Here is a 22,951-nt window from a genome sequence, read left to right as displayed (position 1 = left end):
GAATAAGCTAAAATGTGGGCGGTGGCTTTGAGCAATCCTTTGACCTTGTGAGGAAAGTTCAGTTTGTCTGTCAGTCGACTCTGATACTGTAATCCCTCTTTTCTTTTTGTTCTTTGTACTTCCTTCTTTTCCATTCCATTCTACTCGTCCCAACTTCCATCGATTCAACCACAGCATATATATCAACTATGAACTCTCCCAGCACTGCACACCACCGTGCCTTTGACGAGCACTCTCGTCTGTAAGCAACTATTCATGACTTGCTCGCTGTCCAAGAAAAAAAAAAAAAAAAGAGCGACAGGGCCTCGCTTTGCGTTATGGAAAACTTGTGTTGCTAAGCAGCTAATTCCCATCGCTTTTCTTAATAGGCAATCCAAACCCCAGACTTTGGATGATATTTATGGTGAACCCGAAAATTTTTTGGAGATTGAAGTCAGGAATCCTCAAAACCACGGTAAGGGGATAACAATCGACATAATTCAGCATAGGACGAAGCAACCCATCTCAGTCAGAACATAATCAATCACCTACCGACTGCTTCCGACAGAACATAGATTACTGCATCATCTATCTTTTATTTCCCCTCCTTTCTGCTTCCTTTTTCCCTTGTGACATTGAGCTTGTTTCTGTTATTGGGAAGGAAGCTATTATGTCTCAATTGATTTCAATCACGAAATCGTGGGATGTTTCTTGTCAGACAAGACCTTGAAGGCTGGGAAAGCATGGCTGGAACCGGAAGCTTCCAGAAAACTGTAGACGTTGAAAAAGAGATCTACTAAAGCTGTTAAAAAGGGAAGATGACATCTTTTCCATCTCGGATTGTCATCGCTTTGACGCTGCCTTGATGAGGAAAGAAAACAACAGCAGGGATGGTGGTTGATATCTCTGGTTGATATCTCGCTTTGCACAAATATTCGATGTTGGCTGACCCGGATGGGCCTCCTTTTTTTTTTTTTTTTTTTTTTGAGCACTGACTAACCGAATGATGCTCGATTTGCATCTCTCCTATTTTATAAGGTGTTGCCCGCAAGATGTTTACTGACTACGAAATTGTCTGCCGTGTAAGTTTTTTTTGTGCCGCATGACCTACCGCGGTCTGTTTCTGTGTTCTATATCCCTTCTTTTTTTTTTTTTTTTTTTTTTTTCTTTCTTTCTTTCTTTCTTTCTTTCTTTCTTTCTTTCTTCTATCCTCTTTTGAAAATATGCCATAAAGTTCAAGTGCACATGTTCATGCGCACACACCACCTTCGTCTTTTTCAACCTATGGTTCCAATTGTTGTTCTTTTAATGCTCTTTGTGCAACTCGTTCCGTAATCGGAATGAAAACAGGTGAAAAAGAGCATAGTTAAGGGGATAGATAGTCGATTTATTGCACGCACGCGACACTGTCAGAAAGCTATCGACTAATTTTTTTATGATTATTATTAAAACTACCCATATAGACAAACATTCCAGCTTTCAAGTTGAAGAACTCATCAGTCCGCCGCCGTTATTCTGACTTTGAATGGTTCCGGGATGTGTTAGAGCGCGAGTCTTCCAGAGTTAATATTCCTCCATTGCCTGGAAAAGTTTTTACTAATCGCTTCACAGATGAAGTCATTGAGCAACGTCGCGAGGGCCTGGAGCGATTTTTGCAGATGTAAGTACAATTGAAATGGCATATGGGTCATACACATGCTTCTAACACCAGGTTGTTCAAATATAAACTAAACCTGTTATCAATACTTTGCAATTTTCTCTTATTGGTGTGCTGGTTATAGTGTTGCTGGTCACCCTCTTTTGCAAACAGGAAGCAAGGTGCTTGCAGCCTTTATTCAAGATCCAAGCTTTAGCAAGGATTATTATCATTATTAAACTCTTCAGATAGGATTGTCATCCTTTAGCCCTTTTTTTTTTTTTTTTTTTTTTTTTGTACTTTCTTTCATCACTTGGAGCTGCGAACTTCAGGACAAATTCAACGTCCTGATAAACTGGTTCAGCACTTCCCTCATCGAATCTACTTGTATACTATCCAACTTTTCATGGATGGGCTGCACCTGACAAACAGGCTTCTGTCGCTTCTCTGTGCTTAAAAAGGCAAATAATTAAAAAAAAAAAAAAAAAAAAAAAAAAAGCATTGCTAGTGGACGATGATTGCGCAAAGGGTTCTAGTGAGCCATTCCGATGTTTGTAACAGTACCTAAGAGCAAGACATTTTTATTGTTGCAAAGACGAAGACGAGGGAAAGTTATTTTGATGCACGGATGCTAAAACCCATTTCCCTCTGCATTTATTTACTTAATGGCATTTCAAAAAAGGAGCAGGATCTACAGATCGAAGGACTAACACAAACAACAATGAGACCACTCAATGGATTCAAGTGTTTGTCATCTTTTGAAACAGGCGGGAAAAGAAAAATAAAAAATATTTGATCTCTGAGCGGAGCAGCCAAATGCACACGACAGATGTCTAATTGTCCAGCTCCGTTAAACAATTTACAGTAACTGGGGGTAAAGAGATATCCCAGCTTTCTAAAAAATATCGTTAGCCAATGTCCATTTTTTTTTTTTTCTTTGTTGCACAAAAAAAAAAAAAAAAAAAAAAAGAAATCAATACTCTTTTGCTTAGTCGAGCCATAGTGTAGGCACATCGCGCAATCTGCCTAAATAGTATCCGATGAAAATCACTTTTACTTGTGAAAGTATTTTTTTTTTAAAAAAAAAAAAAAAAACTAGAGCTGAAGCGCGTTTTCGCCTGAGATTATGCCAAGTTGATTTGTCATGTCTACACATCTGCGCATAAGCGTTTGAACTTGTCATTCATGTTCATTAACCTGGCCATCATCGTCATTTTGTACAGAAGCACTTTCTGATTAAAACGTCCGTAGCGTAGAAGTAGTATGGCAATACTTTTTTTTTTTTTTTTTTTTTTTTTTGATATCATTTAGTGTTAGTCTTTCAGCAAAACGTCGATGACTCTGACAATTATCCAATGAACTACTTTGACAGACAACAATCGTACCACTGAGAATGCTGACATGATCACGCCTATTGACGTTACTTCATTGTAATTGTAGGTTGTCCAGATTACAATACAGATTTGGCCTCAACAAACTAGAGGAGAATGACGCCAAGATCTTTTTATTTTCACTCCCTTTGATTTTTTCGTGCGACATTTCACGGGCTAGAGTCAATTCAATTACAATTCAAGGACCTTGTATTGTAAAAAAAAAAAAAAAAACGTTTTTTTTAATTGATTAGGATCGAACCAGACAGGAACTTGGTACATGTGCAACCTAATGCTGCCTGGCTTAATTGTGTTTATTTGATTTGAAATCTGATAGTGAAATAATCCCCTTGATCGTCTGTGTTTTTTCTTTTTCTTTTTCTCTTCCTATTTTCCTTCCTCCTCTTTCTCTTCCTCTTCCTCTTCCCTTTCCTCTTTTTCTTTCTCTTCCTCTTATTCTCCCTATCTCTCTCTCTCTCTCCTCACCTTGTCTCGACTTATTTCACCCAACAACTCCTCCCTCTCCTCCTTAATTACTTCTCTCTATCTCACACGATCACATTAATCTGGATGCTGCGACCACCAAGATTGCTCACGGTGCTGCTTGCCTGCTGCATCTTTCTCTTCATAGGGGTTATCCTCTCTTCATCAGCTCCTTCTCCTTCTCCTTCTCCTTCTTACCTTCCCTCTTCATATACCCCTCGTCGTCCTACCTCCCTCAGAACCAGAGTCAATACTTATTATCATACCAAGAATGATCAAAACTCTCTTTCTTCCCCTTCCTCTCCTGGACAAGAGGATCTGCAATCATCATCCAGTGACAACGTTCAGAGGCAAATTTCGTCAAACAAAGTGACTCGTCAACTGCGATCTACCAAAAAATCAATCACTAAGCCCACATCCTTGCCCGCCAAAAACCCTGTAACCTCTCCTGCTAAAGGTGATCATCAACAACAACAACAACAACAACAACAACAAGATCATTATGGCTCAAAACGAGTTCAGGAGAATGAGACTCGATATTTGATGTATATTCCTTACGCAGGTATAACGAACCAGTTAATCTCAATTTGGCATGGTTCTTTGATCGCCAAGGCTCTGAACCGGACCTTGCTTATCCCCAACCTGAGCCCGAACGTACATGTGGAGATCAGTGGTGACGAACAAACTGAGCCGGCACCAAGCAGATGGTCTGAATTCTTCGATCTCGAGTATTATTCTGAGAAGACTGGCCTGAAGCTTGAAGAGCTGGATACCTTCTTGGCCAAGAGAGGGATTGTGGAGCGATCGAGTGTTCCAGAAGACATATTCAGTATCAACAACGACAAAAATAATGACAACATTAATAAGAATGGCAGTGGCAGACGAATGAAGCGATCCCTCAGCATTCACCAGGATAAGGGCTTTAAAGAAAGGGACAGGAAGAGAAAGGTGAACAAGAGATGGATTCAGTTGGGTTCACCTATCGTGTCATCTTCTTCTACATCTTCATCCCCATCCTTATTTTCATCCTCCTCATCCACTTCCACGTCGACTTCGACGGATACCCTTACTTTAAACTACCGAACCAATCTCTCTCCCTCTTCAGCAGCCAAAAAAGTTCCAGTCTTTCGGCCAGTCAAATTCCCCGCAGTCCAGAAATGCTTCAGTGAGGCTGGGTATGGCGCAGATCATCGGATCGACATGACCGGCCGCCAATTCCAGCAGAGATATAATATTGATCCACAGCTAATTCCGACTCCCTATCTCGATCCCGAGAATGACAATAAGACTATTTGGTCCCGTTGGCGCATGGATAAGGTCATAGAGCGGTATCAACAGCCGGAATATAATCAGCAGGAGATCTTGTGTCTGGGACATGTCTACAGACTCTTACCCGGAGGAGTGAATCGTGCCTGGGTTGAGTTCGGCCAGCACTTTCGATACACAGAGAAGGTGGAACATTTCATTGATGAGATCTTGGAAAAACTTTTACCCAGAGATCAAACAGAGGAGCAAGCAGGCAATGTTGAGTCCGTTCAGCAAGATAGAGGTTTCAAAGACCAAGATACCGAGGTCCATGCTGAGATCCATGCTTCCAGTCCACAACCTTTTATTGGCGTCCATTTGCGTCGAGGAGACTTTTATCACTACTGTCTCGGTATCACATCCCCTGCAGATCCTAACGGCTGGAACCGATGCTACCCTTCCACAGACCACATCATTTCGCTCGTCAACTCCTTTGATTTCAGATCTTCATCTTCCAGATCACTTTCTGACTATTCTACCTCAATAGTGCCCTCGTATGATGAGAATATTAACCCCGCTCTTGTTAAACGCCAGCAACACCTTTCGGAGTCTGTTATAGACAACGATAACAATAGCAATAACAGAAGCATCAACAAACCAAAAAAGCCCCCTGTCCTCGTTCTGACTAATGAACGTGATCCTGCAGAACTCGCAAAGGCTGATTCACAGGGCTGGATCAGAGTTGATCACGAGCGCTTGGGAACGCTAGAACGATTTGGACGGTACGGTCCAATCTTGATCGATGGAGCACTCCTCGCGAGAGCTACTCTGCTGATCGGAGTCGAGTATTCCACTTACTTTAGGACTGCCAGCAAGCGAGCCGAAACCTGGTATGCTGGACAGACATTGCTGGTTACATAAAAGGCTAAAAAAAAAAAAAAAAAAAAAAAAAAAAAGCCTTGGTATATACATACTATATATCCTCTTTGCATTATACATTTATTCATATATATATCTACCTATCTCATTCATAAGCTTTCCTTGTACTTTTAAAACATTCCACTCATTCACACAATCTGTATCGTAGCAATTTGCAAATAAAAAGAAATATTAAAAAGGATAAAAAAATAAAAAATAAAATAAAAAATAAAAAGCAATAATATACATATTAACAAAACTTACGGATACCAAGAAAGAAAGAATGAAAGACAATAATAAAGTAAGAAAAAAAAAATCCTTAAAGGTTTGCATGATCAGTTTACTACTCCACATACACCAAAAATTTATTCGTCTCTAGATAATGTCTTGCAAGCGCTTTGCCATCTCCTGTCGGCTGTGAGAATGCTAGATCTTTGCGCTCCAACTTGCATGCGTAGATAAATCGATCCCGAACCGCATCCAGCAATCGACTCGCAATTCCTTGACGTCGACAATGGGCTGATACCCAAATGCGGTTGATCCCACAGATAGCAGATTGAGGGACTATACTACAGAAAATGGCTGATCCCGAATGATCACTAGTTGTCATTGAAGAAGAAGAAGAAGAAGAGGAAGTAGAAGGAATCGATGATGCCGATAATGAAGTGGAGATAGAAATCTCGTTGATACCCGATATATTAGTTGCAGGAGGATTATCAGAATCCATCATTTTTGTTTCCATACTGCTGCAGCTGCTATTGGAGCCAGAAGATGGCAATGACAATGTTGCTGTTGACGACGATATTAATGATGATGATGCTGATGATGATGGTGATGATGAAGTAGGTAGAGCCTCAGGACTTGAATCAGCACTCAAAATTTCAAATCCTTGTTTGATCCGCTCTGCAACAACACACCCAATGACTTTTTTCTTGTTTGAGATATACAGGAATATTTTACACGACTCAAGTTGCTCCGGATCAAAGTCAACAGAACCAAGTTCCTTATTGACTACTTCGAGTACCTCCCTGACCTACACACACACAAATTAAAGATTTATAGTTTAGTCCTCCTTTTCCCAGGGTATCATTAAAAGTAAATAAATAAATAGATAAATAAATAAAAGGGCAAGCATGGGTTTGCACAAAGACCATTCTCTCCTTCCCCCCCCCCCCCCCATTTACCTTCCTCTTCTCCACTGGCGAGGCTGGCTTCCCAGCATCTGACATGGAGATCATGACGATCCGTGAGTTAGATAGATTAGAATCCATCGCAGATGACGACGACGTTCCTACACTAACTCGACGGTTCTTGTTTTGGTCGTTTGCTGAAGTTGTTCCAATATCATTAAATTGCGCCACAACCACCTCATTTTTATAACCCGGATAGTCAACCCCGCCAAGGGCCGCTCGATGGTATGAATCATGTGTCCGCTCATCCTCAGGTTGTCCACGCACATAAGGCATGCCACACTTTGGGCACTGATAATGTTGCTTCAATTGATCATCCTCTCGCTTGAGTTTCGTTGTAGGCTTTTTGAGAGTCATCTTAGCAGTCGCAGCGGGGTTTTTAGATGGTGATGGTAATGGTGACGATGATGATGAAGAAGTGGGGGGCATGATGGGAGGTTTGGACCGATCTTTTGGGAAAGAGAGAAAAAGCTGTTCCAGTTTCTTGGATGATTCAACTTCCTTAGTGACAGTTGCTGTCTTTGTAGCATGCGAATTTCCACAGGTTAAAGCTTCAGTCTTCATATCAGACCCATCTGATGTAACGTCTAGATTGCTGCCATTGCTGTTACTACTGCCAGTTCTGTTGTTACTGTTGTGGCTGCTGTCAGTGCTTTGAATGCCAGTGCTAGATTTGTTTTTGAGAATACCAGTGCCCTTGCCTGCGTAGGTCATGAAGAATGACGAGAGTGTAGGCTGCTTTGAAGGTATCGTTGTTCCGGTCCCTGATGCATGGCAATCGCGGTCGTGCTTTTTAGCATCAAGTGGTTTCTTCTTTTTAGATCCTGAATTCATCGGCAAGGGAGTCGAGGAAGGAATGGTCGAAGCGATGGGTAATGGGGTAGCTGTTGCCTGATTCTGCTGGTTGGATGAAGGTGCTGATGACTGAACTTCATGTTGATCCAAGCCTTGTTGCTGTCGTTGTTCAGGATCATGGTATCTTTCAGATATTGACAACGTCTTTTTGGTCCACAGACTTGGTCGTTTAGATACTACAGTCTCCAAGGCTTCAAGTCTACGCTTGGAAGGTGCTGCTTTCTGTGGAATCAGATCTACTTCCTGTTCGAGTCCATCTCTCAGAGAGGCAACGCTTTTATCTCCTATGTTCTTTTTGCACTGTTCCTTTGAACTTGATGAGAGCGAAACGGAAGGGGTTGATTTTGGGAAGCCATCGTCATCGTCATCGTCATCCTCATCCTCATCCTCATCTATTACTCCATTTTCTTGACCAAAACCATGGTCATCTGAATTCAGTTTAGTGTGGATCAATTTATCCACCAGATAGCGGGTTCCTCGCGTAGAATGATTTGAAAACTCAGGTCTCTGCCTTGAGGGGGTACTGTTGGAACTCTCGAAAACATTACTGTGGTTGCTGCTGTTGCTGGCCCATGGGCCTAGCGAGGAGAGTGAGCCCTGTTCAGAGGATGAAGAAGAAGTAGAGGAGGAGGAGGAGGGAAGAGAGGGTTTGGTGCGTCCATAGGTGGTTTTGACGGTCTTGTGAAACTTGTATTCCCTAAGATGAATAAGGCGAGCCGGCCCAATGAGTTTTCAGTTTGAATGCAAAGAGAGGGGGGAAATACGAAATACGACAATGAGTTTCTTTGCCTGAAGTCGGTTACCTCCTTGATGTGTCTAACGTAGTTGGTTGTCCCGAGTTCCCAATAGGGTCTGATCCTGTCAGTTTGTTCATTGCTACAGACATGGCAACTTTTTTTTTTTTTTGAGAACGAAGAACGTGTTTTTCTTGTCAAACTTTAAATTACACGTCACTTAGGCGTATATAAATTGTGTAACTCTATATAAATGTAACTTGTTTATAGACATTGACTACATTCCTTTTGAAACATTCTTTTTTTTTTTCAACTTTCATTTATTCTTCAACATGACGACGATTTCGCGTTCATACACTCTCTCAAATGGAGTTGAGATGCCCTCAGTAGGATGTATGTGATAATAATATATAATCTTAAGCTTGAAATCGAAGAAGAAAAAAAAAAAAAAAAATAAGAATAAAAATAAAAAAAAAAAATAGTAATAAAAGTAAATTGACTCTATAAAAAATAAATGTTTATACAGTAGGAACATATAGAGTCCAGGATGAGGAAATGATCGATGCATGCATTCTGGAGGCTCTCCGATCCGGATACCGCCTTATTGGTAAATGCTTTCTTATATATATATATATATATTTACTGCTTTTACTACATCCTTCTTGATGTTAAGAGTTTTTTTTTTTTTTTTTTTTTTTTTTTTTTTTAAAAAAAAACGCTTTTTTTTGAATCCTTAGATACAGCAGCCGTTTACAGGAATGAAGTTGCGATCGGCAAAAGTTTGAAGAGGATCTTGGAGCAGAATCTTGTCCCAGGACTGACTCGCCAGGATATATTTCTGACAAGCAAGTTGGGTAAAAAAAATAAAATAAAATAAAGATAAAAATAAAAATAAAAAAAAAAAAAAAAAAAAAAAAAGTTCTCGCTCATTCCCTAATCACCGATAAAAATATTGTTATAGCACCCAAGGATCAGGGTTATGAGGCATGCTATCAAGGTAAAAAAAAAAAAAAAAAAAAAAAAAAAGATGGACAGAAAAACAGACAATGCAACGCAATTCAACTCAACTTAACGATATTCTTTTCCTATGATGCAAAAATTACATTTTTTTTTTTTTTTTGTTTATTTATAAGCTGTACAGGCCTCTCTTGAAAATCTCCAAGTTGACTATATTGATCTCTACCTTATCCACTGGCCAGGGTATGCTTCTCATCTCATACAGCACCCTTTTTTTTTTTTTTTTTTTTTTTTTTTTTTGTTTGTTGTTTGCCGAGGATAAAATTAGGCATCCTCATAACGCTTTCCCTTTTCTTTTCCTTTTCTTTCTTTTTTTTTTTTTTTTTTTTTTTTTTTTCCCTATTTGGAACGTATAGGACTACAAAACTAAAGCAGTCGGATCCTCAGAATGCGATCAATCGTGCAGGGAGCTGGCGTGCTCTTGAAGATCTTTACCATGCTAAAAAATTACGAGCGATCGGTGTCAGCAACTATACCCTTCGACATCTCACCCAATTGGTGGATCAACCTCAATCGGTCGCAACCGCTGCCACCCCCGGCTTGACCGAGACCGAACAGGCCTCGGTCGCTCGCACCATGGTCGTTCCTCATGTTCATCAGTTTGAACTTCATCCACGTTTGTTACAAATGGACTTGATCCAGTTCTGTCAACAGCATCGGATCCAGGTCCAGGCCTATTCGAGCCTGGGTGAAGGAAGACTTGTCTCCCTGACCCCCTCACCCCCACCCGAAATGGACGCTCATTATAATACGGCTCCTATGCCAGGTCCTCTGGATATCATGCCGGATTTGATCCGCAAGTATTTCCCCACTCCGTCCAACATCGCCACCACTGATGTTTCTTCCAGCATGGAGGTTGATGGTCAGGCGACAAGCGATCCTTCAGGAACCTTTATCATTAATGATGATGCCTTGCGACAAAAGGAATATTCAAAGCGTGCAGCACAGATCTTGCTCCGATGGGGTTTACAACATGGCGCTGTTGTCATCCCAAAGTCAACTCATCCAGAGCGTATCAGGAACAACATTGATCTATTTTCCTTTGAGATCGATCAAAATGTAAGCAAGAAAATAAAAAGGCCGAAAGACGTATTGTAACAATTCTTTATCCTTTTTTCCATGCTTTCTAACGCCATTCCATTCCATCATTGTTATTCTTATTGTATTCTAGGACATGATTGCATTAGACGCGTACTCTCTTCCTGGAGAACAAACACGCTATTGCTGGAACCCTACCGACGTATTCTAATCATTTAATCTCAAAGTCAACTTGTATATAAATATATAAATATATAGTATATATAGTATATATAGTTATGGATATTGTTTATTCATGTGTCTCTAAATCCCTCTTTTTTCTTATGCCTAGAAAGATGCAAGTGCCTTGTTTGTAGTTTACAAAATAAATGTAGGAACCAGTTCACTCATCCAGACATAATACCTTTTGTGTGTTGTCCCAGAAATTAAACCCTCTTTTTTTTTAATAGTCCCTCTTGTTAATAGTTCTCAAAATACAAAAAAAAAAAAAAAAAAAAAAAAAAGTGCCAAAAATGTAAAAAAAAAAAAAAATAATGCGAAAAAACCCACTTTGTTATCCTTTTGTTGTTGTTAATTTTTTTATGTTCCTCCTTTCTTTTTTTTTTTTTTTTTTTTTTTGTTATTATCCTATATGCCTGTTTTTTTTTTTTTTTTTTGTAATGCGTCGATAACGCATTGGTCCTTGATATGATCAAGCTTCATTACAATCCGTAGCGCTGGGCAAGACGAGTTCTGGTTTCAGGGGCCAGTGAGGCAGCGAAGGCTTCCCATGAGGCGCCCATCATGTTCTTGTAACCCTGCAAAATCTGTTGTAAAAAAAAAAAAAAAAAAAAAAAAAAAAAAAAAGAGGGGGGAAGAGAAAGAAAATAGAATATCAGTATTGATCCATTATACGATAGAGAGGAGCATTAGTGTTGTTGAATGAAGTCCAGTCAGGGATCCCTACCTTTCCAAACTGTTGATCAAGTTCATGAGGAACCTCACTCCATTGAGCGACAGCGTCGCAGAAGGGGGCAAGGCTCTTGATCAAGCCCTGTGGGTTAACTTGGATCATAGCACACAGACCACGGAAAGCAGTGTCCTTCTCGTCATTGTCACGGATGGTGCGGCAGGTATGGCACCATGCCTCAGCAAAAATCTCAAGATGAGGTCCAACCAACTGTGGGCAAACCAATCCAAGACGACCAATTGTGATGGCCGAATTGTCCAACAAAGTCCTAGGAGTGGTCTCAGTTGTCAACAAGGGGATCAGGCGCTCCAAAAGGGGTTGAACCCAGGCACCCATACCTTCACCGTATTGAAGGGCAATTTCTCCTGCAGCCCAGGCGGCGTTATTACAAACAGAGACATGCTCGGTATTGGGCTGAATTTGTCCAATGAGCTCATTCATGAATGCGTTCAGGTAAGGTTTAATATGCATGAAGCAGCTAATAGCGAGGTCTCCCAACAAGGCATATGAGGACTGACGAACTTCAGCCGAAGAATCCTATTTATCATTTATAAAAAAAAAAAAAAAAAAAAAAGGATGTGATACGTCGGAGAAGAGTAAGCGAGTGAGCCAGAGTTGCTTATGAGTAATGCATCTATGCATGAACCAATCATCTACTACTTACAGCTAAGCAGACGCTCAGGATCTGGAGCACACTGGGCTGGCTGGAAGCAACCAAGCTCTCCACACTGGTGTTCAAACCTTGGGTGAGACCGCTAAGGAGGTCCAAAGCAACAATCATAAAATCCTTGTCTGGTGCTGGGATTTCGGGATTCTGGGCGTGCATCTGAGCTTGCATGAGATTTGCGTGAACAATCTTGACACATCGTTCAAAGACTGGAGGAGCAAAAGGCAAAAATTCCCTGACCCAAGGCTGTTGTGACAGATGACAAGCACTAACCAATGAAGTTGAATGATGTAGGTTAGCAAAAAATCCATCACAAATCAAATATCTAAAAAAAAAAATCTAACAAAAAAAAATCTAACAAAAAAAAAAAAAAAAAAAAAAAAGCTTGTTTACCTCGAACAGAGGAAAGAGATCTCTGTCATCATCCTGGAGTTTTTGCCATTTCTCAATGAGACATGGCATCAAAAGATCGATGTACTCCTTCTTGTTAAGAGCATTTCCGACGCTGTCAGCAAGGGTTCCGATAGCATCATACAAAATTAACAAGTTCTTCTGCTGATAAGTCGAGAATGCGTGGACCAAGGTCTTAAGAATGCCGAACAAGTAGGGCACCAAAGCATCACAAGCTTCCTCCTCTAGGGTAGCGAAAGCACTGCATCCTGCCTCCTGGACACGCTTGTTGCTGTCACTGACCATTTTCAACAACTATAAAATTAAATAAAGAAAAAACCAATCACATCAGCTTTTATGACTCAAATACTACTTTCAGTGTACATTGATACAAGAAAAAATAAATAAATAAATAAAAATAAAAAAAAAAAACTTACGCCTTCGATCAAGGGAACAAGATATACGGGACGATCCTCAGGGTTGGTAGGGTAAACGCACCAACGAGCATAACGGCCCAAAGTCCAGCAGGTGATGGCACGGACCAACGACTATTGAATTAGAACCAATGAGAGCAGCAGGAATCAATGATCTGCAAGATGAGCATTTCACATGAGAAAAAACAAAAATAACACTAAAAAATATGCATATTTTCCTTACCTTTGGATCATTGAGGGTAGTAATCAAATAGGGAATGAGCGTAGGGAGATGGGGCTCAATACCAGACATGCAGCCTTCGGCAACAGCTCCCAAAGCCAAAATACCACACTCGCGATGCTGCCAATCTTTATGGAAGAGCTCGGTTTGAAGCAAGGGCAGGAGGATATCCAACATGGAGTTGCCATAAACAGCTGAAAGAACATCCAAAGCAGATGCTGAGCACTTGCGAAGATTCCATTCCATATAGATGTCGTCGTCATCCTCATCCTCATCATAATCTTCCTCATCATCATCTCCAATACCTCCAGCGTCTCCTCCAGCGTTATCAGCCGATCCAGAGTTGGCATTCTCTGTAGTGTGGGTCCTAGCTTGATGGAAGCGAGGCTTCATATCCTCAGCACGGTCAGGCACATTGGCGTCTTCGTCATCAACATCAAGTGAAATAATGTCGAGTTCACTATAGACCATTCCTTGCAACAAAACAGGGATGACGCGGTTCAGGTAGGGACGCAGGTGTTCCTTGAGAGCATCCTGTTCGGCAAAAGCCAACCAAAACTCACATGCCTCCAGAGCCACAGACTCATCATCATCCTTTGTAGAGTAGAGCATGTATTCGACAACATTATTGATCTGTGGAATAAGCTTGTCAGGTCGGACTTCCAACAACATGACCATGGCTTGGCAGACATGTTTGCGAACATCAGGATGAGTGTCAGTAGAGAGATGACCCAAGCCTTCGACAAAGGCATCAACATTGACCATAAATGACTGCGATTTTCTCGTGATAAATTGATTGATGCAGGTCAAGGCACAGACACGGATGGTGACAACGGGCGATTGGAAATAGGTGATGATTTTAGGAATCATGAAGTTTAGTGGCCTTTCGCCGTTGATCTCCATGTCAAGTTCATCGCCAGAATCTTCACAAATCTTGGCCAGTGCCTTGAAAGAACCCTATTCATCCCAATTGCATGGGAAAAGGGAAGCGCAGCAAAATGTGTTAGATTGCATCATGTCTACTTTTTTTTTTTTTTTTTTTTTTTTTTTTACGGGCCATATGAACTCATCTATCTCCAATTAAAGTCTTTTGATTAACTTTTTTTTTTTTTTTTTTTTTTTTTCCAGTTGAACATACCTCGACCACATTAGAATCCTGGGAATCCAACAATCCCATCAAATGTGGCAAAACCTCGGGCCAGCTCATGAGTGACTTTCTGGAGAGGATAGTCGTGATGACAGTTCCGAGAGTGTTGCGAACATCTGGATCGGGATCTCCAAGGTGACGAAGGGACAGGGTCTTGACATACTCAAGAACATCCTCTCTGATTTCGGAAGAGTGGTACTGAATGTTGGTCTTGAGCAGTAATCCGGCAATAGCACGAGTAGTAGGCAACTCCTGGGGCATCTGCGTCAGGATATAGATGAGATAGTTGTTGTAGTCCGGGACACTTCTGAATGACTCCAGTTGCTATGAGATTATGAAGCATGATCACATAAAGCAGTGAAGTTAGTTCCATGATCCAATGTGATAATAGAAATAAGAAATGGATGGTGGCGTCACAACTACTGAACCAACGTGTAGCCTTATGATGGGAGAACAAGGCAAGTCTCACAAATAGTTTCATCATCTGATTGGACAATGACATGACTCGAACATGATTGTAATCTTTTTTTTAAAAGCACATGATGGATGTCATTTACCTCTCTGACTTGAGTTTGGACAGTGTTGTTCGCGGACATGGAATCCCTGAGAAGCTGAGTAAGCTGAGCCAGCCCCTCGGGTTGTGGTTGCCAGTTGAGCATGATTGTTTCGTAGGTCTACATTAGAAATGTGTGGATCATTGGTTAGTTTAATATGATATACGTTTCAACAACTGAGGTCTAGACGTTTTTTTAAAAGATAATAATAAATTACAAAGTGAAGAGATTGTTCAAGAGTGGGGAGCTCACTGCGTTACGAAGGATAAAGGAACAAAAAAAAAAAAAAAAAAAAAAAAAGCTCTTTTTTTCAACTTTTGAGTGTAAATAAAAAATAATGTGCATGTAAGCTGTACCCCAAAAAAAAGAAGAAAAAAAAAAAAAAAAAAAAAAAAAAAGTCTTTTTTTCTTCTTGTGCACGGAACACTTCATGCAGTGATCATTCATGTCAATCAAAAGACGATCGATAGTGCAGCCACCATTGTCAAAGCATATGCAATGTAAAAAAGATGCTCTACAGCTTGGATAATCAGGTATCAAAGGGGGGAGGGAAAGGGAAAAAAAAACCCCCTGTTTCGCAGTGATGATAATGAAATGAAGGATGGGCAGTAATTTGTACGGATTAAGGGAGGAGAAGGTACGAGTGGAAATGATTTATTATTTCTATTATTATTATTCTTTCATTAATTGCACCAGAAGAATGCAATGATTTCCTTACGTCTCAAACAAAGGAAAAAGAAAAAATCAGTTGTTCAATCCAATTTTTTTTTGTTTTCTTAGAAAAAGGGACAAGAGAATAGACTGAAGTTGATTCGTCAAAAAAAAAAAAATAAAAAGATGAAAAGGACGAACGAATTTTTTCTGTTGAAACAGAAATGAGAATGCGTGTATATGAAAAGAACGTGAGACCTTGAAGGGGATGTAAAGCACGGGTATCGAGCAGGTGAGGAGAATAGGACGTGAAGGAGTAAAGAATGTGAGAGGAGGGTAAAGAGAGGAGAGGGAGAGGGAGAGGGAGAGGATGAAAAAGAAAAAAAAAAATAAAAAATAAAAAATAAAAAATGGATTAATTTGATTTGGATTTTTTAGATTGGACCTTTTGATTCTAGTTGTCAGTTCTGTGGATGTGCGAGGGCCAAGTAAAAAAAAAGTGCATACGCTTCAAAGAGAACAAAGCCAAATTTTTTTCTTTGGTAGTTTATTTTGATGCCCCGCAAGAGAGCGGTCACAGATGTGAGCAAATCGCACATGTTAACAGGATTAGACTTTAGAGAAAATGTCTTGTCATCTTGAAATCACATTCAATTAATAAGACAGAAATAATATGTATCAGATAAAACCAACGAGTAATCTGCAATACATCTATCTTCCTAGGCAACTTTTATTCCAAGAAGAAAACATGGTATGACTAGGTCCTATATTTTATTATGAATAGAATGCACCTTGAGTACTATAAATGTTGAAAAGAAGAGAAAAGAAAAGCCAGAGATGAGAGGAGTAATGAAAAGAAAGAAATAAAGAGGATATTGGTCGAGCAAACTAAAGAGTTCTCAAAAGATGCATTATAAAAAGAAAAAAAAAAAAAAAAAAAAAAAGAGGAATAAGGGAGAAAGAAAAACATGTACATTTATATTATTTGCCCATCATGGCTGCAAACGGCCTCTTCCTGCTTCCTGGTTTCTGCTTCTTGTAAAGACTCAATGGTATGAAATTCTCCTTATCTGAAGATTGCTCCTGCTCCTGCTTTTCCTCCTTCTGTGCTTGTTTCTGTTTCTCCATTTGTTCGGTCGTCAAGGGTTTAAACGGAAGCTTGGTCTGCACCTTGACCTTCCGAAGTGCATCCTGGACAATGTGACACCAGTGATCACATTCACCCTCAATAAAGTAGTCAAAAACACCATTCCATTCCTTGCCAACAACAGGTGTCTTGTTCACTAAAATGACACATCCCTTCTTGTTTGCATGCACTATCTTGGCTGCTTTCCTGACCAGCAGACGCAGTCCATGAACTTTGAGCGATGTACCCATCACAAGCAGCACATCGGGTGATTTTTGGAAATCACTCAGTTGGATTCTACCAATGGCTTCCCCAAACGGGTGGTTTTCATTGTACAGGACAATATCAGGTCGTAATGTTCCTGTAGCAATTTTCCGCTTTCCCTGTGCAACGCGAATTCCATCTAGATACCAAAAAAAATAAAATAAAATAAAATAAAATAAAATAAAATAAAATAAAAAATACGCGATCAATAACAAAGGATATAATAAATAGTAGTAGTAGTAGTAGTAGTAGTAGTAGTAGTAGTAGTAGTAGTAGTAGTAGTAGTAGTAGTAGTAGTAGTAGTAGTAGTAGTAATAATAATAATAATAATAATGATAATAATAATAATAATAATAAGCAATAGCAATAGCAATAACAATATTAATAACAACAACATAAATAATAACAATGATAAATTGCTATTACGACTCTAAAAGCAACAAATTGTCCATATAACCGGATTACCATTGAGCTCACACTTTGGACAGTCAGGTGCCTCTCCTTCTCTGAAGACCTTTTCGTAATCGGTTATAAATCCATAGGGTTCACTACACAGTGTGCATTTCAACTTCCTCAGAGAGCCATGAAGTTGAACCACGTTGACATCCTTTTTGACCTTTCCCTTCTCACAAACAAGCTTGGTCTCCATCCCAAGTTCCTCCTCTAGACAATCAATGTTCTGTGTATAACATCGCAGCAGCTTCCCCTTCTCCGAAAGCATCTTTATAAAATGATGTGTAGGTGATGGCTTTGCCTTCAGGGTTTGTGCATGCAGCTCTGAAATAAAAGTATAAAAGACTGCAGTTGTGGTACAATCTCGGAACAGATTCGCATCAAACAGATCCTTGCCCTTCAGAACAGTTTTCGGGTATTGTTTCTTGACTAAATTGTATAGTCCATCCGCAGAACGAAAATCCTAACATCGACATATATATATAATTACGTAACAAAGATAATTTGTATTAAAAAAAAATAAAAAAATAAAAAAAAAAAAAAAACGCGCGTTAGGGTTACATTGTTCGCGATAGTTAATAATAAAAAAGAGTAAGTAATAGCTCTTGTATTAATATTAATATTAATATCTTTTAATACAATATATATATATATGTATTGTATTTTTTTAAAAAAAAAAAAAAATTTTTTTAAAAAGAAAAATGTGGTGAGAAAAAGGAAGGGAGGATCAAGGGCTCTGACCCTGAGAGCTCGATTATTTGAATGCTCCGTGCCACGAGCATGGGTATATGACATGAAGTTGTGTAGTGTGTTGAGCCTTATTTCAGAACAAAGAGCCAAGGGAAGTAATGAACTTTTTAAAACAAATTGGGCAATTGGGGGAATTGTTTTAGTTTCGAAAAAAAAAAAAAATATATATATGTAGAATAAAATAAAATAAAATAAAATAAAAATAATTACCGGAATGCCACTACTGCAAGAAATGCCTGCTCCCGTGACGACAATGGTCTTTTTTGCCCTAAGCATCACATCAGTCACAGTTTGAAGGTGCCTCTCCGAGACAACATCTGACTGATTCAGGTCGATTGTCAGCATGAGATGCCCTATCCGCCTGTTTGATTGTGTGTGTTGCAATTGAAATAACTTTGTTGTTAATCGTGCAAGATATAATTAAAATGCAATTAATTGTATTGTCGTCGATGGGATTTGATAAGAGGGCAGGATGGATGAACACAAGTGTGTGAAGTGTGAGAAGGTGGCAGGGAGAGGCGAAGGGTTAAAAAAAGGGAAAAAAAGGAAATGTGCCACAGTATAATCAATACAGAAAATCCAGTTCAGTTCAGTTCCTCACTCAAAATTCTTTCCTTACCCATGCCAAACATGGTGTGAGAGCCTTGCCAGACACACAGAAAAGAAAAATAAAATTTCACAGTCCAAGAATTCGACAAGTCGCATTTTTTACATCCATGCGGGACGATCTCAATTGAGTTTCGAAGGTTTTTTTTTTTTTTTTTTTAATTTTCTTTATTAGACCGATTGGGGGGGGGGGGAATGCTCTTTAAATGAATACAGGGAAGATTTGTGTCAAATGCTTTTTTTGTTTTTTGCAATACTTTTTCTTTTTCTTTTTCTTTTTTTTACAAATGAGAAGTAAAGCTGTTGATCTCCTCCTCAGCGCTCTCTGTAGTCCACATATTACGGGTGACAAAGTCAAGAAGAGCCTGTCTATCATGCTTTTTGACAATGTTGATCGCCTCTTCATTCGTGGCAGTATTCTCAGCCACAGACTCGGCAACGACTGCAGCAGCAACTTCAGCAGATACTTGACGGATACGTGGCAAGACAGGATACAACAAACCCTGCCCACGCTCCTCAACAGTCAAGGCATTGGCACAGGCACGAGCAGCAGAGTAGATCAGACGATCGCTGATGTTCGAAGGCTGGGCCAAAATACCTCCCAAACCCAGACCAGGGAAAATGTACATGTTGTTGCCCTGACCTGGTGCGCTCATGAGGCCAGTCTTGGGATCAGTGTACTTGGGGAAAGCAGTTCCTGATGCAAAGATAACCTTGCCATTAGTGTGGATCATAGCCTGCTCAAACGAGCACTCTGCCTGGTACGCAGGGTTGGACAGAGGGAAAACAATGGGTCGCTCATTCAAAGCCGCCATGGACTTGAGAACATCTTCTGAGAAGGCGCCTGATTGAGAAGAAAGACCGAACAAGGCAGTGGGCTTGACGTGCTCAATCACAGAGGCAATGTCCGGATACTGGGCACCCTTGTTGTCCTTGCGTGCAAAGTACAACTTGTGTTCCGCCAATTTGTCGCCCCGATCCAATGTGACCAGGCCCTTGGAGTCAACCAACCAAACCATCTCACGCGCTTGGTCTTCTGACATGCCGTGATCATTGACAAAGTAGGCCGCCAACTGCTTGGCAACACCGACGGCAGCAGATCCAGCGCCAAAGAAGAGGATTTTGTGTTCCTTGGCAGGGATGCCAGCCAGGCTGATTGCGTTCATGAAACCAGCAAGGATGACAGCTCCAGTTCCCTGAATATCATCGTTAAAGCAGAACTTTGTGGGCTGGTACTTGTCCAAAAGTTGGAAGGCATGCTCGGATGAAAAGTCCTCAAACTGGATCAACAACTTTGGATAGAGCGATGTGAGGGCCTCGAGGACAGCATCGACAAAAGGGAAGAACTTGTCATCACCAACACGTTTCTGGCGCAAGCCCAGGTAGAACTCATCCTTCAGCTTCTCCTCGTTGTTGGTGCCGAGGTCCAGGGTGATGGGCAACGTACGTCTGGGATCAACACCAGCACCGGCAACATAGAGCTGGAGCTTTCCGACAGGGATACCCATACCACCGACTCCTAGATCACCAAGACCGAGAATGCGGGAACCATCAGTAATGACTGCAATCTGGGGAGTAAGGGAGGGGTCCTGAGGATAGGGCTTATAGTTCTGAATGATTTGTTTGAGGTTGGGGAGGTCGTTGATGGAAAGGAAGAGGCCGTCGGGTTGACCAGGAGGAGCAAGGAAAGGATAGATACTAGAGTAGTTTTGGCATGCAGCGCCAACAGTAGGTGTGTAGATCAAAGGCAACGTTTCCTATTCAGTGAGCAAAAATTACACAAGATTGTAGAGAGAGTGGTTAATGGTCTGAAAGGAGCTATACTGGGTACTGGGTATGAGAGGATGTATCCGTATTTTCCCAAAAATGCAGTAGCCATTACTAAATGTCTACATTAATCATTAATCAGTATCCAGTCCCATCCCTGCGCGCTAATTAAAACAACATTTTCTCGCATGGTCTCACTGGACAGATGGTCACACAATTAATGAGACGGCTTTTTTTTTTTTTTTTTTTTTTTTTTTCATCTCCACACTTTAAACTGGAAGATCCATTATGTGCTTAGAAACCAACTGCTGTGGTGAAAAGATAAGCGGAGGGCTAATGCGAAAGAATAAAGTTGTGGTCGTAACAATAAAAGTATATATCGCTCCTACGAGGGCAGGGGCCATCAGCTCAATTAAAAGCTATCAATGGACGATGATCGGAGAAAGGAGGGGCGCTGTCGCCAGAACAGCAATTACAGTTTCCGAGCGGGGTGGAGAAGGGTGGAGAAGTATGCGGGGAACTTTTTTTTTTTTTTTTTTTTTCTTATGAGACATGCCTGCCACTCATTCAAAACCATTTTGCCCCATGAAAACAATAGTAGGGGTAATAACCCCTTGGGGGGGGTGTAACTGTCCAGTAAGACTATGCCAATATTGACTATTCGTCTTTGTCTTTGGCGGGTAATTTCCTTGGTCTCTCATCTCCATTTAGTTCATGTTTTTTTGTTTTTTTTCCTCTGGTACTCATTAGAAGATAATGTAGATCAATTGCCCCAATTTTTCTAAATCCATTGTTAAACCCCATTAAGAACAAAATGGTATGGAAGGATGGCTTTAAAAAAAAATAAAAAAAAAAAAAAAAAAAAAAGAAAAGAAGTATTACCTCGAGTTGATCGGTAACCAAGCCATAGAAGAGACGGACATTGGTATTCCTGAGCCAAGCCAAGAAGACATATTTCTCAATGTCCGAAGACTTGCTTCTGAGTTGAGCAAGTGCACGCTTCTTCTGGGTTTCGAATGATTCGACCTTGGCAGGGCTCAAGCCTTGAAGATGAAGGGCATTACGGGTTTCGGCGGGAGTGGCAGTACCTAGAGCAACGATAAGACAAGAAAGTAACAGTGGGATTCATCTCCGTCAGTTGAGTGATATCATATCTATAAGCCTGATTTTTTTATTTTTTTCATCTTCTCGTTCGTTGATGAAGATCAACCGTCTTTGTCATTTTCGTCATTTTTCACTTTTTGTCGCTCCCTTTGTTCAAGTAGCGATCCAAAAAAAAAAAAAAAAAAAAAAAAAAATCATTTGATTTTGATTACTTCTTAAACAACTTAAAATGTTTCTGTATTAAATTAGACTGAACTGAATTGAATTAAATAATAAAGTAAACAAAGCTCCAGCTCAGTATAAGAAAAAGAGAGTCTGTGGAGTCAAATTTCCATTTACTTTTTCACAATTGTGAAATGCACTCACATCAACTTCAAGACTGAACAACAAGTGATGACCATTTAAAAACAGGAAGGATTATTTTTTTTTTTAAAAAAAAAAAAAAAAAAAAAAAAAAAAAAGGGAAACAGCACCTCTTTTCAACTATATAATAATAATAATAATAATAATTAGTTAAAAACTTACTCTGATTAAGGTAAGGTGATTTTGAGATCTGTTGGATGCTCTGGCTGTTCGAGTTATCGGTGACGGGCATGTTGTCTTGATGATCGCTGTAGTAAAGCTCGGTGTGATTGGGTATAGCGGTTGAGGCCGAGGAGATGGAACGCGCGAGGGTGCGGATACGAGTTGGAGAATAAGACTGAGTGGAGAGAAGAGAAGGAAGAGAAGTAGAGAGGCTGCGATGGGACTTGCAAGAGACTGCTGATGAGATGCTGTGGGGTGTAGCAAAGGAACGAGGACAAGAAGAGGAAAGAAAGGAGGAAGAAAAGGAGATTTTGCTGGCCTTTTGAATGAAAACTGAGCGAGCAGTGAGTGATCGGGATAGGGTATAAGATGACATGACTTTTTTTTTTTTTTTTTTTTTTTTTTTTTAGTTAGTTTTTCCTTCCTTCTTTTAGGAGTAATTGATCGAAGGATGTGTTGGATGAGATGGGCTGCTTGGCGATGTTGGGGGATCGTAGTCGGAGGAAACGGGATTAAAGGACGTAGAAAGGGGGGAGAGGTTTTGAATGAAGTGATATTGCTAATTGAGATTAATAACTAGTAACTAAACGAGTTTAAACAGATAATAATAATAATAATAAAAAAATAATAAAAAAAAAAGAAAGTTCAGTTCGCCTGTTCACGGAGCAGTGTAAGTTGGATGTGTAAAAGAATGCGGAGTAAAGAGTCGTTGTTCAATTATAGATCTCTCTATGAGCAATAGTATAATCAATTGAATTACATATTCGATAGCTCTGACTCTTTATACCCGCACGTCAAATCACTCATTTGTCACACACTTTTAACGCTTTCACTTCTATCGTGAAAAGTAAAAAAATAAAAAAATAAAAAAAAAAATAA

The 22,951-nt window shown here is 40.1% G+C and overlaps 7 protein-coding genes across 7 annotated transcripts; 3 read left to right on the top strand and 4 right to left on the bottom strand.

Moving 5' to 3' along the window:
- The first annotated feature begins 86 nt into the window (after positions 1–86).
- BCR41DRAFT_345379 (Phox homologous domain-containing protein) lies at positions 87–1,888 on the top strand. Its single transcript, XM_022022700.1, has 5 exons — positions 87–241; positions 369–454; positions 1,018–1,061; positions 1,443–1,639; positions 1,761–1,888. The coding sequence occupies exons 1-5, from the start codon at positions 189–191 to the stop codon at positions 1,852–1,854; spliced, it is 474 nt and encodes a 157-aa protein (XP_021886155.1). The 5' UTR covers positions 87–188; the 3' UTR covers positions 1,855–1,888.
- Positions 1,889–3,425: 1,537 nt separating this feature from the next.
- BCR41DRAFT_345378 (hypothetical protein) lies at positions 3,426–5,637 on the top strand (the record flags this gene model as incomplete). Its single annotated transcript, XM_022022699.1, has 1 exon — positions 3,426–5,637. The coding sequence occupies exon 1, from the start codon at positions 3,556–3,558 to the stop codon at positions 5,632–5,634; it is 2,079 nt and encodes a 692-aa protein (XP_021886154.1). The 5' UTR covers positions 3,426–3,555.
- Positions 5,638–5,974: 337 nt separating this feature from the next.
- Positions 5,975–7,535, bottom strand: BCR41DRAFT_367105 (ESCO1/2 acetyl-transferase-domain-containing protein; the record flags this gene model as incomplete). The annotated part of the gene is made up of 2 exons (XM_022026273.1): positions 5,975–6,664; positions 6,816–7,535. 2 exons carry the CDS (start codon positions 7,533–7,535, stop codon positions 5,975–5,977), a joined length of 1,410 nt encoding a protein of 469 aa, XP_021886153.1.
- A 1,167-nt stretch (positions 7,536–8,702) lies between these two features.
- On the top strand, positions 8,703–10,950 carry BCR41DRAFT_418536 (NADP-dependent oxidoreductase domain-containing protein). Its single transcript, XM_022029635.1, has 7 exons — positions 8,703–8,803; positions 8,937–9,017; positions 9,148–9,264; positions 9,372–9,407; positions 9,544–9,610; positions 9,784–10,486; positions 10,599–10,950. Exons 1-7 carry the CDS (start codon positions 8,743–8,745, stop codon positions 10,674–10,676), a joined length of 1,143 nt encoding a protein of 380 aa, XP_021886152.1. The 5' UTR covers positions 8,703–8,742; the 3' UTR covers positions 10,677–10,950.
- Positions 10,951–11,143: 193 nt separating this feature from the next.
- BCR41DRAFT_345374 (Transportin-PC) lies at positions 11,144–14,948 on the bottom strand. The gene is made up of 9 exons (XM_022022698.1): positions 14,830–14,948; positions 14,264–14,596; positions 13,129–14,082; positions 12,909–13,019; positions 12,475–12,786; positions 12,322–12,349; positions 12,079–12,290; positions 11,412–11,951; positions 11,144–11,271 (listed from the first exon to the last, which is right to left on the bottom strand). The coding sequence occupies exons 1-9, from the start codon at positions 14,929–14,931 to the stop codon at positions 11,167–11,169; spliced, it is 2,697 nt and encodes an 898-aa protein (XP_021886151.1). The 5' UTR covers positions 14,932–14,948; the 3' UTR covers positions 11,144–11,166.
- Positions 14,949–16,430: 1,482 nt separating this feature from the next.
- BCR41DRAFT_331062 (DHS-like NAD/FAD-binding domain-containing protein) lies at positions 16,431–18,636 on the bottom strand. Its single transcript, XM_022021781.1, has 3 exons — positions 18,281–18,636; positions 17,333–17,783; positions 16,431–17,006 (listed from the first exon to the last, which is right to left on the bottom strand). Exons 1-3 carry the CDS (start codon positions 18,413–18,415, stop codon positions 16,459–16,461), a joined length of 1,134 nt encoding a protein of 377 aa, XP_021886150.1. The 5' UTR covers positions 18,416–18,636; the 3' UTR covers positions 16,431–16,458.
- Positions 18,637–18,867: 231 nt separating this feature from the next.
- On the bottom strand, positions 18,868–22,448 carry BCR41DRAFT_379709 (malic enzyme protein 2; the record flags this gene model as incomplete). The annotated part of the gene is made up of 3 exons (XM_022027229.1): positions 18,868–20,433; positions 21,326–21,531; positions 22,073–22,448. 3 exons carry the CDS (start codon positions 22,446–22,448, stop codon positions 18,958–18,960), a joined length of 2,058 nt encoding a protein of 685 aa, XP_021886149.1. The 3' UTR covers positions 18,868–18,957.
- Positions 22,449–22,951: the final 503 nt, after the last annotated feature.

The sequence above is a fragment of the Lobosporangium transversale genome, assembly GCF_002105155.1.
Source record: "Lobosporangium transversale strain NRRL 3116 chromosome Unknown BCR41scaffold_2, whole genome shotgun sequence".
Lineage (NCBI taxonomy): Eukaryota > Fungi > Mortierellomycota > Mortierellomycetes > Mortierellales > Mortierellaceae > Lobosporangium > Lobosporangium transversale.
This window is presented reverse-complemented; position numbering and strand designations above follow the sequence as displayed.